Source organism: Thamnophis sirtalis, unplaced genomic scaffold (assembly GCF_051295495.1).
Source record: "Thamnophis sirtalis isolate CommonGarterSnake01/CBP01778 unplaced genomic scaffold, rThaSir2_p1.2 scaffold_7, whole genome shotgun sequence".
Classification (NCBI taxonomy): Eukaryota; Metazoa; Chordata; class Lepidosauria; order Squamata; family Natricidae; genus Thamnophis; species Thamnophis sirtalis.
Genome location: NW_028261387.1, coordinates 37633516 through 37648141, shown reverse-complemented (window position 1 = coordinate 37648141; position 14626 = coordinate 37633516). Strand labels below are relative to the sequence as shown.

General features: G+C 43.4%; 1 protein-coding gene across 1 annotated transcript in view; it reads left to right on the top strand.

Moving 5' to 3' along the window:
* The first annotated feature begins 520 nt into the window (after nucleotides 1-520).
* LOC106552057 (vitamin D3 hydroxylase-associated protein) overlaps nucleotides 521-14626 on the top strand; it is a 47751-nt gene continuing 33645 nt past the window's right edge. Inside the window, exons 1-4 of the mRNA XM_014070247.2 lie at nucleotides 521-698; nucleotides 1118-1381; nucleotides 7559-7672; nucleotides 11298-11438. Coding sequence (XP_013925722.1) covers nucleotides 1172-1381; nucleotides 7559-7672; nucleotides 11298-11438 — 465 coding nt within the window. The 5' untranslated portion in view covers nucleotides 521-698; nucleotides 1118-1171. The remainder of the gene's footprint in view (nucleotides 699-1117; nucleotides 1382-7558; nucleotides 7673-11297; nucleotides 11439-14626) is intronic.

The following is a 14626-nucleotide window of genomic DNA, read 5'->3' as shown; positions in this document are numbered from 1 at the left end:
AAGATTTAAAAGAAACAAACATTTCCTTTTTTGAGTGATAGAACAAGTAGTGGGTGGAATCATCAAACAAAGCTGGAAACATGACAATTGGTGATTGGAATGAGGGGTGGCAAAAATAAAATATAAAGTGGATTTGGATGAAGTAGATTGAGATTAACAGCCACAGGTACCCTGGCTGTTTCCAAGTTCTTCCAGAGGCAAGTTAAATGTCCAGAAAGGCAAACTGAAGAAAGAACATAAGCATTTGCAACAAACAAGGACTAAAAAAAAATCTAGTTGCCCGATCATCCTGAGGACTGCATATCTGTTTACATTTTGTGTGTGTGTGTGTGTGTGTGTGTGTGTGTGTGTGTGTGTGTCCCTCAAATAGCCAACATGACCTTGGTTTTTTTTAGATTCTGTTTATACATTCAGATTTGAAATATTGGTATGCCATCCCTTAGATCAGTGGTTCCCAAACTTGGCAACTTTAAGACTTGTGGACTTCAACTCCCAGAATTCCTGGCTGGAAAATTCTGGGAGTTGAAGTCCACAAGTCTTAAAGTTGCCAAGTTTGGGAACCACTGCCTTAGATGATAATAGTGGGTATGCAGTGGAATAGTTAGTATAGATTTCAGCACAGAGAAGCAAATCTGTTAAACAGAAATAACATCACAGTTACAGTATATTTTAGAAATGAAAGAGGCCTAAAGTTCATGGTAAGAGTTTTTTTATTGTTGAGTCTGCTGCATAGTCTATCCTTTGTCATCAGCAATATCTAGTCTTTGAAAACATACCTAGACTAGATAACAAAAGAAAACCAAATTTCATAGCATCTGGGTGGAATTTTTTCTTTCTATCCATTCTGGATGGATGGATGCAGTAACATTTGGTGGAATATAGAATGGAACAGGTGGATCATCTTATATTGCTAAAGTGACATGTTGTATAGTATATTGGAATGTTGTGATGGCTAAGTCAACAATTGTCACTTGAAAGGTTCTTTTACAGGGATACTTTTCTGGAAGTTCCTCATTCCTTATTAGACAGGGATCTATCTGTCAGTTTCTTGGATTTGACAGCGTCTGGGTGGGCTTAAGAATCACCACCCACTTCCTTCTTCTGTCTTTTCCATTAGCTCCACAGTCTTAGCAGCTTTTCGGATTCTGAAGGGTGAGAAAAATCTCACACTATGGCTTTGGACAAGGTTAAGGAGCTCTTTCCAGAGGCTGAGGTTGACAGGCGCCTTGTCTCAGGCTTGCTTTGTGGCTCAGCTGCTGCCATTCTGATGTTCAAATGGATGAACCAGATACGGGTCCAGAAGAAACTTGATGAATTCAAGACCAAGCGAGAACATGGGTTTCAGCGAATGGAGAAAGCAGCAAAGCAGTTTAAACAGCAGGTATTATGGCATTTGATTTTTTTTATAAAAAAAAAATCAGATGTCCTTTTTCCTAATTTTAGAAAACGACTGAGACAGATTTATATGCAAAAATATTTCACTGGCCCACAATCTTTGATTATGGTTTCTCTCTTGCTTGAGCAAATACGAACATGCATTTTATACTATATAATGGTGATAATGGTGCCTTGCTTGCCAATATCTATTTCATATTTAAGGTAGTTATTTTCATCTTTGAAAGTAATGGTTTGTATTTTATATAGTGCTATAGTTAATTTCTTTTCCATATCTTTTGGCTAAGGTTCCTATTGCTCTGTGTTTCCTATTTAACATTAGAAGCCTCTTAATGTTCACACATACTTTGTGTCATGAGGGAGGCAGGAGAAGGCATAAGATTTCTTTTGCCTTCTCTTCTGGCATTTAAGCTGCCTTCTTAATGCAGCTGTCTCTACTCACTTTTTAGCAGGGTGGTAATAAATCATCCACAATAAAACCAGTGGATATTTGAGCTTAACATTTGACTAGTGACTGTTAACACATGCCAGGATTATTATTAGGTACAAAGAGCAAACCTCTTGTCTTTCTTCTTGCACAAAATTGTGTGTGTGTGTGTGTGTGTGTGTGTGTGTGAGAGAGAGAGAGAGAGACAGAGACAGAGACAGAGACAGAGACAGAGAGAGAGAGAGAGAGAGAGAGAAAGAGAGAGACAGAAAGAGAATAGCATGCTAAGTTAGGACTTTCAATGCTCTTTGTGCATCCTTCATTCTGCAATACAATATAGACTCTGTTAATCTGTTAATAGAATTATCCCTAGTTTGGAAAGAACTCTTGCTCCCTTCATTGTGTTTCAGTAGAAACAAGAATTTTGCTATATTAAGAAATTTATATGGTTACAGAAAAGAAGGTTTGGTACATCATTGTGCCTGGATTCCAATGCTATGCATTACCAGTAAATCCCATTTGGTATAATGGCATGTGGAAATAGCCTTGGGAGATGGAAGGAAGAGTCACAAACTAGACAATATCTTTTTGAATTGTAAAGGAGAAGGAGTGTGCTTTTATACTTGCAAGTATGCTTGCAAGATTATGTTAATATAACTTTATAATAGATTTGGAGCTGGTACTTCTAGATGTGCTTCATGCTTGGACTACCTCATAAGGCTGACAAAAATCTTGCAAGTTGGAAAATAATAGAATAGCAGAGACCTTAGAGGTCTTATAGTCCAACCCTCTGCTCAAGCTCTATACCATTTCAGACAAATGGTTGTGCAATCTCTTCTTTAAAATCTCCATTGTTGGAGCACATTGTCCTTGCACAGCACATTGCACATTGGAGCAATTTGCCATTAAAATTCAAGAAACTTGGACAAGTCCTTTCTTCTATCTCCTGAGGTCATTCCAACATACCATTACTGTTGGGGAACTATTGAGTATAACAAGTTGAAAGCACACTTTCTTGTGAATAGACTGTTTGCTTACTTGCCATCTTTAGCTGGGAGAACAATAACTTTCAACTTAGATTTGTGAGGTCATCTCTTACCTTGGCTCCTTCCCAGGGACCTGTTCCAAGCTCCTAGCATCCTTCCCCTCTGTCTATACTCACCCTGGATTCAGCCCAAAGCCTCAAGTATCAACCCCGATAACAATAGTGGAACAAAAGTACTATCAATGTTGTATGTGTTATCTAGTGGTGGGATTCAAATTTTTTTTTACTACCGGTTCTGTGGGCATGGCTTGGTGGGCATTGTGTGGCTTGATGGACATGGCAGGGGAAGGATATTGTAAAATATCCATTCCCTCTCCACTCCAGAAGCACATTGCAAAATTCCCCTTTCCTCTCAATCAGCTGGGAGGCAAAGAATAGATGGGGGAATAGCAAAGAATAGATGGGGGGCAGGGCCAGTCAGAGGTGGTATTTACAAGTTATACTCAAAATTTCCGCTACTGGTTCTCCAGAACTGGTCAGAACCTGCTGAATACCACCTCTGATATTATCATAAAGTTAAATAAATGGTTGAGTAATGGTTGAGCCATATACTGCACAAGAAATGGGGAAAAAACCCCTGACTGGGTCTGTTTTTTAAAAAGACTGGGCGCAGCAATTGCATGACATGTAGAAATACATTTTCCAACCTACCTTCCCTTGACCTCATTTTTTGGCAGGAGAGCTGAAGCACTGAAATCAGAGATCTAATGGAGGCAAAACTGGATCTTTGCCTTGCTGTGTCAAGATGAATAATTAGTTATGAAACAAAGCTGTTTAAAAACTCCTCTTTATGACAGTGTATGTACATAATTCATTAATGTATTGAAATACGATCTTAACCGAGGATAGCTAGATTGGAGTATTAAGGAGTGGTTAAGGCATCAGGCTAGAAACCAGGAGTTCTACTCCCACCTTAGGCACAGAGCCAGCTGGGTGACCTTGGCCAGTTCCTTTCTCTCAGTCTGAAAAGCAGGCACTGGCAAAACACTTCTGAAAAACCTTTCCAATAAAACTGCAGGAACGTGTCCAGGTAGTCTCTGAAAATTGAACATAATTGAATGAAAGTTGGGAAAACAGTTAATTGAAGTTTTGCAAAAAAAATAAAAAAGTAATAAATTGGAATATCAAAATGAAGATTTTAATCGTCCCCTGTCATCTTACTCACCATTAAGGATCTACTATCTTTCGAAAAAGGTTAACTGTACTAGACATTTATTTCTGTATCAACAACATCATTTATATAGAAGTTGAACAATAAGGAGCAAGAATATAGCTCTGTTTGACTCCTTTGAAGATAAGGAGGACAGTGGTTAAATCACCATTACAACAGCCTCTATGTGCATTGTAGTATTTTGATGTAATACGGTTATGAACCAAAGAAGATGAGAATCAATAGCTAATTGATGGCTAATTTCCTCTATAGTCTCTCATGAAGAATGGAAACAGAACGTATTCCTTTGGTAGGGCTAGAGGAGTTTTCAACTAAATGTAGAGGAGTTTTCAACATGCAGATGGGCTCCGGACCAGGGGAGCCTCTTCCTTCTTTTTAACCAGGTGATCTTCTAAGACTAAGACATAACAAAGAAACTTAATTACAGGCTGAACAAAGGAGCCCATCCGGGAAGACTAGTAACATGAGGGCGATCCCTCATGTTACTCAGACCAGCTGAGCTCCCTGGATGTCACAGCAGCAGCAGCCCCAATGCGAAAAACGCCGAGATCGGCGTTTTTCACATCGGGGCATGCTGCAAGAAGAGTGAGTGAGTGAAGACCTTTCTAGCCGGCGGAAATGAGGTGGGCTGCAAGAGGGAGTGAGTGAGTCTGGATTGGCACTGAGCAGGGAGCAGATGCCCTGAAAAGGCATTTAGAGGCGGGAGAGGGAGGGGTTAGGTTAAAGAAGGGAAATGGGAAGGAAACCAAGGCTTTACCCCCAAGTCAGCGGCTGGTCAATCCACGAGGGTACATTCCTGGTGGAGGGAGCTTTGAATTAAGTTCGCTGAGGATGGTGGGCTACTTCCGATGTTTAAAACGCCCAGCCTCAAACTTGACCAGGCAACCACAACCCCCACCCCACCCCCCCTCTCTCTCTCGTTCAAGAGTTCTCACCTGCGCCCTCTGATCTGGCAACCTATCTTCCCTACCTGGTGAACAGGACGACACCGTGCTCCAGGGGGCTGTTGCTCACTTTCTGTCAGCTCTCCCGGATCAGCTTCTGATCTGCACTGGAAAGTCTGTCGCGCTGCATTTTTCTCCCAGAGTGAAGTGCCAAAGGGGAGCAGCAGCGCCGTTTTGGGAGAAAGCTCCGCTCGCCGCTCAAAGGCTCGGGCTGCCCCCAGAGGAACAGGTGGCCTGGATCCGGATCCCCGAGCAAATAATAAACAAATCCACATGCAGGGCTCGATGGAGCTTTGAAAGCCGCTTTCTCGCCCGGAGCTTCCCTTCACATCTCCTTGGCTCCTTTTTTTTTGTTTTAGGGCACCCCTCCGTTGAGAGGAGGAGGAGAGGCTCCAACTCTGCCCAGAGAAGGAGCCCGAGCGCTCTGGGGAAACGCCATGTTGCTTGAGGCCACGGGAGCCAGTAGGAAGGCAGCGGAGGGGTGGGAGCAGGAAAAAAGGCCCGATGGCTCCTCAAAAGCATGGCGGAGGAGGAGGGGGCAGGGCAGGGGTAACACGGTGCCCAGCTCAGGTCTCCGAGCAGAGGGGGAGCCACCCCCTCTGCCGGTGCTGGGCAGCAAATGGGGCGGGCTGCAAGAGGGAGGGAGGGAGTCTGGATTGCTGCAAAGCAAGTCTTGGGAAGTCCTTTGCGCCAGCTAGAAAAGGTCTTCACTCACTCCCTCTTCTTGCAGCACGCCCTGATGCGAAAAACGCTGAGATCGGCGCACTTGGGGCTGCTGCTGCTGCGACGTGCAGGGAGGCTCAGCTGGTCTGAGTAGGCAGGGTGGGGGTAACGCAGTGCCCAGCTCAGGTGCTCCAAGCAGAAGGGGAGCCACCCCCTCTGCCAGCGCTGGGCAGCAAAGCTTAACATCTCAGCGCTGAGATGTTAAGCTTTGCTGCCCAGCGCTGGCAGAGGGGGCGGCTCCCCCTCTGCTCGGAGCACCTGAGATGGGCACCGCGTTACCCCTGCCCTGCCCCCTCCTCTGCTGCCATGCTTTTGAGGAGCCATCGGGCCTTTTTTCCTGCTCCCGCCCCTCCGCCGCCTTCCTACTGGCTCCCATGGCCTCAAGGCTCCTCAAAAGCACGGCGGGAGCTTTGCCGGCTTCACCTCAGCCGCAGCGCTGGGCAGCAAATCCGGCGGTGCTGTTAGAGGAGGAGGAGGCAGCAGCAGTTAGTCCGGTGGTGGCGGGGGCTTACCGTCAGTCCGGTCGCCCCGTGCTCATCAAAACAAATCACTGCGGCTGCGCAGGAGTTGAAAAGTGCTGCTCGGTGTTTTCTTGCCTTAGAGGAAACAGTGGTCCCGCGGGGGAGTCTCCGGCTGCTGTGCTCGCCTTGCCCGCCGGCCCCCGAAGTGCGCAAGGGATGCTTTGGGGAAAGGCTCTGCTTCCAGACCCCGCCGAGGGCCACACACACAGGTGGCTCTTTTCGGAGAGGCGGAGGCTTTCCCATGGCTTGTCCGGGTGGAAGTGGGGCTGGAAAGGCAAGCCGCTCCCCCACCCATCCGCCCGCTCACTCGCTACACTACCCCACCCATGCGAGCGGCAGCGGATGGGCGGGGGAATGAATGAGCAGCTCACTCGCTCCCCGCCCATCCGCTCGCTCACTCTCTACACTACCCCACCCATGCGAGCGGCAGCGGATGGGCGGGGGAGCGAGCGATCAAAGAAGGCGCCAAAATTAAAGCGGGATCTTTTGACAATGGCCCGGAACGTGGGAAAAATTATGAAGAAATGTGTCTGTCCCGCCAAATGCGGGATGTCTGGTCACCTTAACTAAATGGTGCAAAATTGCACATTAATCCAGGGTGGAATATCCTGATCTAAAATCTATTTGTTTAAAGTTAACTTTTTAAATTTTAACTTGCCCAATGTTGCTGTAGCTAGCCTCAAAATAGGTAGATTGAAAAACAAAAACAAATGATTGAACAAAATGTTTTTTCAACTCTCTGCTATTGGGGACCACACAATAAACATTTAGGAAATATGTGAACCATCCAATTAAACATTCTCCTCCTACATTTTATTTTTAAGAGGGTGAGAGTTCACATTTTTCAGCAGATAAGATAATCACTATTGTTGCAATTTTATGTGCCTTCCCATTTCCTCCGTTTTAAAAGATTTTTAAAATACATTTTGTAGGGGGAGAAATCAAAATTAACTATTCATTGACTGCTTCCATTTTAATATAATCTATGTCCTAATAACAACTGCTGACTCTTGTACATTTTTAAAATTTTAGCATTTACTAGGCTACTTTTATGCTTCAACAAACCAGTTTTCAACCACTGAACAATTTTTGCAGGCCAGTTAACTTGCAGTGCATCCAGAAGATTGAACAGCTCTGGCCAGTTGATTGGCAGTGATTGTGTGGTTTATGGGTAGGGAATGTGGAGATTATGGTTGGGGAATGTGGGTGACCGGCCAGATGGTGCACCTCCATGCATCATCAATAATCCCAGAATGTAATTTAAGAATCACTCATCTAACAGATATCCATTTTGCAATAATATGTCAACAGTATGTTTGTTCCTTGTGGCAGAACCCAGGAATAAAGGCTGCTCCAATCCTGTCTCTTTCTCTTGTGGAACTAACTGCAAAGTTAAAAGATGGCTCCCTGTCTCCAGAAAGTGTTCTATACATCTATATGGAAAAGGTAAGGTTGACTTTAAATGTTAAAATTCCAATATGGATGTGCATTCTTTATGCAAAACCTGCTTTCCTATTTTGCAAACGTCAATATAAACCATTGACATTTCACACCATAAATATGGTTACTGATTTGGGCAAAAGTTAAAAAACTAAAATCCTTTCTAACTCTGTGCCTTTCCCTGTTTCTATAATCTGAAGTAGAGGGTGATAGCTAGAAGCAATCAGTTTAAAGATCTGACATAGGACAGCTGATTGCTGTGATGATGCTTTAATGGATTCAGAAGGCATAAATGGTGGACAGAAGATTATATCTTCTTTTGTCCCGCTAGGAGAAAATGAGGAGTTCAACCAAGCCAAGTCTTTAAGTCAATCTATACTGGGAGTTAATCTGCAAAGGAAACAGAGGAGTTCAGTTCCTCAAGAGAACTGTTGAGAAACAGGAAACCTGGTGCTCTTGACTTTTGTAAACCCACACCTGACCCTCAACCTTTGTGCGTATTTTGTAAGACCTTCTATCATAAAAAGAGCATCAATCTCCAGAGATGACTTTCCATGGAAACAGAATCAATCCCCTCTGCACTGGTGGCAAAGAGCTGGAGGGCCTCATTCCAGTGGGACTGTATTATTGCCTGGAACTGGCTGACCATCTCAGCCCACTGAGCCTCCAGGCGCCAGTACCTGGCCTTGCACTCCAACAGGTCTTCCCTCTGCTTGAAAAGCCTATGCTTGTAGTCCTCAGTGAGGTGCTTCTGCTGAGCCTCCTTCTCGGTCAGATCCATTTGAACTGAGCCAGCTATTTTGCCAACTCTTTCTCATGGTGGCTGCTTAGCTCCAGCAACTGCTTTCTGTTGGGGCCCTAAGGAGCCTGGGTGGGTGAGGAGTGGCTGGGAGGGAAGGGGCGAGTAGAGGCCAGAGAGGTGCTGCTTGATGTGAGCGACATCAAATTGGTCACACCCACCTAGGCACACACACACACCCAGTCATTAGGCATGAATTTAGTGGTCCAAAAGGTTGGGGACTCCTGATGTAAAAGCCAGTTTATTTGATTTACAAGTACTGAGGGAAAGCTGGCTAAGCTAATAGCTTACAATATTACATTCATTTCCGCAACATTTTGCATATGCATTTGTTTGTCCACACTCATACCCAGACATTATAAATGAAGCTCAGCCCAATTCAGCTTCAAATCCCTCTCCAGTTGTGCAGCCAGTACCCAATTAAGCAAATTTCATCCAGCAATTCAAGAGTTAAGAGGAACTTTCATCCTTTTCCTAGCCCCTTGAATCTAGGGCCTTGGGCCTTTGATTTATGTGATCCATGGAGTTATTTTCAGCTGTGGAAGATTTATTACAACTCCCACCAGCTAAGTTACAAGGGAATTCCATTTTTGAAACAGTGTGACTTTGAGACTTCTAGAAAGATGATCAAGGACTGAATGAATGCAATTGCCTGCTTGGCAGTTGGACAGTATGGATATAAGTGCACCAAAAAGATACTTGAATGTATTGGATGCCGGGAATTTATTTATTATATTTATATTACCTAGCGTATTGATTATTCTGGACAGTGCACAAAGACATTGAGGACATTAGGATATAAAATTATACATCTGTTATAAAAATTGTATATAAAAAGTTGAGATAAAACATAAGGAAAAAATTAAAAATGTGCAGCATCCAAAACTAAACTTTGCAGGACTAAAATCCACATGTGGTTGGAGAAAATAACACACAAACAAATAGACTTTAAACCAGAGGTCTTTTTATTGGGGATCATACCAGAAATTTATAACAAAGACTTAAAATATCTGATTGTAAATGTGTTAACAGCAGCCAGAATCGTATTTGCAAAAAACTGGAAAAATGAAACAATACCAAAACAGGAAGAACTTATTCGAAAAATAATGGACTGTGCTGAAATGAGTAAATTGACACTTGAAATTAGAGACTAAGAGGACAAACAATTTTATAAGATATGGGACTTGTTTTATCAGTGGCTGGGGGGGAAAAACTTGGAAATGAAAAATGTTTTACTCATGCTTTAATTGAAGGAGTTAAATGATAACACAATCATGCTGTGAAATAAATTGACAACGGTACAATGAAAAACTGATATATTTATGCATTGAATACTTTAGAATTTTTTGCTTTAAAAAGGATAAGGATAATAATGATTTTATGTATACTTGATAGAGGATTGGTGATACAATGTATAACGTTAAGAACATATTACAATGATATCTTATTGTTGATAAATAATTTTAATAAGGGAATAATTGAAAATTGGTATATATATGTAGCAACTATTTAGAATATTTTGTTGAAAAATGAAGGAATAAGATTTCTGTTTGAATATATGATGTACAAGGATAATAATGAACATAAGCATACCTGATAGTTGATTGGTGGAATTATGCATAATTGAAAATAGTGATATACAAATATAAATGGTTGGTAAAAAAATTTTTTTCTATCACATGGGGATTATATAAAGGTATACTGTTATCAAATAGATAATCAAGAATGTAAGGGAATTATGATTTATTGGGAAAAATACTAATTGTAATTGAACATATACTGTACAATGAAAGTGAGGTATTTAGTTATACTAGATGAAAAATCTGAGATGGTAAATGTTATTCGAGAATAGGGATGTTAAAACACCTGTAACCAAACGACATGCTGTATGTGATGATGTTTTTTTTTGTTTTTTGTTTTTTTATTGCTGTGTGTATGTGTTGTTTATGTAATAAAAATAAAAAATTATAATAAAAAAAACAAAACTAAACTTTGCAGGAGAGTCAGGTTAGACTATGTTAGACAAAAATGGCTCTCTGGGGAATTCTGGGAGTTGAGGTCCACATATCTTCCAAGCTGCTGAAATTGAAAAACACTACTTTAGCTGTTGTTATATTCTGGTTGATGTATCTTTTCTTTCTTTCAGCAGTGTTGGATTTTTTCCCCCTCTGCCTTATTTTTTTTTCTCCTTTGTCTAAGCCTCTACTTGCCTTCCCAAAACAAACTAAATGATGGATATTGCATCCTTTTCTTGGCTTGCTTTAAAGGGGCAAGTTGTTTGGGGAGGCCCTTGACTCAGTTTTGATTGAGAACAAGGATAAACGGAAGGTGATGCCTTTGGTTTCCAGGAAACTGGATCACAGGTTGTCCTCCTTCTCCCGTAGGCAGACTTCCTGCCCAGCTGACCCCCCAGGAAGGAAAACACCAGCAAAAAGCTGGTTGGAGCAAAGTCATAGTGTGGAAAGCTCCAAAACATATATTAAGGCAGGACTTCTGAGGAACCTTTTTAGCAGGGGCTGTTTCATTAAACCTAAAATAAAATATATACTGCTGTTTTCATGCCACCGTTTTCTACAGTTTACAGCCCAGATCACATAGCTGAGTTTTTGATGTCTGTCAAAAAAAGACAGGATTATGAAGGTGAGTTATTTGTATTGTGTAGCTTGCCAACTGTATGTTGTCCATTCCTTCTTTAATTTGCGTGCCTTGTACCAAAGTACAGCCAGGGCGGGGAGGTATATTTCTCACAGAATTCCTTTTCTGAACAACTAAAAAATTCAGAATGATTCTTGGATCACCTCCTTCTTCTGCTTTTCTTCTTTTTTCACCCAGGCTTTAGCAGTAACCCGGGAGATCAACTGTGTGACAGACTTCCTCCCAGAGTGTGAAGAACAGCTCCAAGAAATTAAAAAGAGAGAGAAAGGGTTACTCTATGGGGTCCCTGTCAGCATCAAGGAAAATGTTGCTTGCAAGGTACTTTTAGAAATTATTCATCAACAATTGGGTAGGGGAGGGCAATGCTTCAGGAGGTTAAGTTCTAGGCCTTCAAATGAGATTGGCAAAGTTGGGCTGGAAAATATTAGTGAATTAAGTCCACCCCTCAACATCTCAGCATACCTCACTACATTCTCCATCTTGATGCATTCAGTACAAAAAGTGGCAGAGGTTCTGTAAGCATCTTAGGCTACATGTACTTGTAGAAGGCCTATGAGCAGGAAATATTGTGTTTCTCAGCTTTGGCAACTTGGAGATGTGTGGACTTCAACTCCCAGGATACCCCAGTCAGCACGACTGACTGTGAAACTCTGGGAGTTGAAGTCCACATAGCTTCAAGTTGTCAAGATTGAGAAACATTGGCTTGGTCAGTATTCCTGATCCAGGAGCCTTGTAAAACATATGTTTGGACCAATACATGTAAAAATCTCTTGTAGATCTTCATGCTGAAAAACAGAATATTTAGTGGACTGCCAGAGATTTAACAGGGCCAGCCTAATATAGTTCTGCTCATGTCAAGTTAAATACTTGAATACAGCTCTGCTTGTAATGGTTCTTGGATAATACCATGGTGAACTTGTCACTTTCATTTGCAGTCCATCCATCAGGTTTTGATTTCCATCTCTCAGATTTCAGATCTTTTTCAGAGTAACTTCCTTTGTTACAATAATATGTCAAGGCTCTTCGCCACTTCTGGTATTGTCTTTTAATGGGGAGACTTCACTATTGAGGGAGCATCTCCTTGGTGGATTCTTCTCCTTTGTTTCCCTTCTCACCAAGTATCACCTTCTAGTAGGACAATAACACACAATTGGCAGAACCCGCTATCCTTCCTAGTTAAATTGATCTTCTGTGTAGCACAGGATTAACACTTTTTAAAAAGGGCACTAAATCCATGTCTAAAATATGGTCTTTACATTTAAATGAAAAGCCTCACGGGAGCGCCATACTCCTGACCAGGTTATCTTCTTAATGGTCAATGAAGAATGTCAGATAATAACCATAGCAAGAAATTATGTTGGAAGGAGGCAGAAAAAACTGAAATGTCTTTAATCTGCTTTGGATCTGAACAGAAGACAGTACAGGTAGTCTTCAACCTACAACAGTTCATTTAATGACCATTTGAAGTTATAATGGCACTGAAAAAAGTGACTTATTATGGTTTTTCATACTTACAACTGTTGCAGCATCCCCATGGTCACATGATCAGATCCTTGGCAACTGACTCATATTTATTGACATCTGCAGTGTCCCTGGTCATGAGCTCATCTTTTATGAACTTCTGAGCAAAGTTAATGGGGAAGCCAGATTCACTCAACAACCATATTGCTAATTTAACATCTGCAGTGATTCACTTAACAACTGTGTCAAGAAACATTGTAAAATCAGGCACAACTCACTTAAAAATGTTTCACTTAGCAACATAAATTTTGGGCTCCATTGTGGTTGTAAGCTGAACACTACCTGTATCAAGACAATATGTCAGGGGAACAAAATCAGTTATTAGGGCATGTTAATGCTATGCTTAGAGGAAAGGAAGAATCCTAGAGCTACCCTATCTGGGCTCCAAATATCCAGAAAATAGCTAGATCACATCAATGAGAAACATAAAACTCTATTGTTTTCATCTAGAGGACATCCAGCCCAGATATCATAGACTTTTATCAAACTGACATTTGATAGCATTTCCTATTGATTTGTTGTATTCTGCCGGTGGCCTGCAGAATTGGCTGTAGAGTAGGATACTGAGGAGATTGGGGATGAACATGGCCTATTCTGGAGTCTGGGGAATGCTAAGTCCTCGGACTTACGAATGACAGCTCGGCAACAGCCAGGCACGCTAGAACCAATCAGGCGCGACCTGCTGTGCGCGGGCTGTCAAACACGCGGCTATTGGTCTCCCTGCTTGACAGCTCCATATAAATAGCTGTCAAGCAGGGAGGGGGTGCCGGTCTACTTATATATAGCTTGTGAATGCCTGTTAATAAAGCAGTTGTGTTTAACTTACCACAGACGCCTCCTGCCTCGTCTTTCTAGGGGATTTAACACTGGCAACGAGCTGCTGGGATCTTGGCTCTGAGTCACAACCTACAGAGGCAAGCAAGCTTAGTCTGTTAGGCGCTCCGCACTGCCAGACAATTCTCGCCGCATCTCGCTATCGTTTAAACGGCATCTAGCTATGGCCACAATGCCTCCGTTCGCTCCGTTCGGGACTGCCGGCGAACCATGGGCCGCCTTCCTGGAGCGTTTTGAATGTTTCCTTATCGCTAATAACCGGCAGGGGTATTCACAGGCTCAGAAGTGCAGCTTCATCCTTAGTGCCTGCGGCCCCGAGATGTTCGGGAAGGCCCGCTCCTTTGCGGCCCTGCAACCCATTTACGAACTTAGCTGGAACGAGCTCATGGAGGGGCTAAAGAATCACTACGCCCCAACTCCCTCTAAGATCACACGCCTTCTGCCGGTGTGTTCAAAAAGAATCTGAATCTATCAGCCAGTTCCTCCAGTCGCTACGGGTTGCCGCCATGCAATGCGAATTCCCCGATCTGGAGGACAACTTGATAGACAATTTGTCTGCGGGGTGAAGGACATCCGCCTCAAGCGGCGCCTCCTCTCCAGGGCAGACATCACCTTGCCACAGGGAGTCGACGAGGCTAGGGCTGCGGAACTCTCGGAGCAGTCAACGATAGAGATGGCCAGCTACCTGCCTCCTTTGCCTGCATCACCTTCCCTGCCTCCTCTGCCTTCTCCGCAATCGACCTGCCTGATAGATGAGCTGGCCCCTTGCCAGATATGATCTACGAGGACCAGGTCGACTGCCTCCGAGCCATTTCCCGGTGGCAACAGCCTCCACAAGCCCGAGCTGCTGCAGCGGCTGCTGCCTGCCTCAGCTGCGGTGGCAATCATGCCCGGGCATCTTGCCCCTTCAAGGCTTCGATGTGCCGCCATTGCGGCAAGAAAGAGCACCTGGCCCAAGTCTGCTGGGCCACCCTGCCACCTCCAACTCAGTCCGACCCATCTCTACCGGCCTACGGTCCGCCTGCACCACCCAGGAACCAGCTGCCCAGTCACCAGCAGACCCGCTGAGCCGACTGCTACGCCTTGGGAGAAGACCTTCCTGCCACCCCTGCAGTGTCAGTCAGCCAAGCCATGGCTGGTACGAAGAAAAT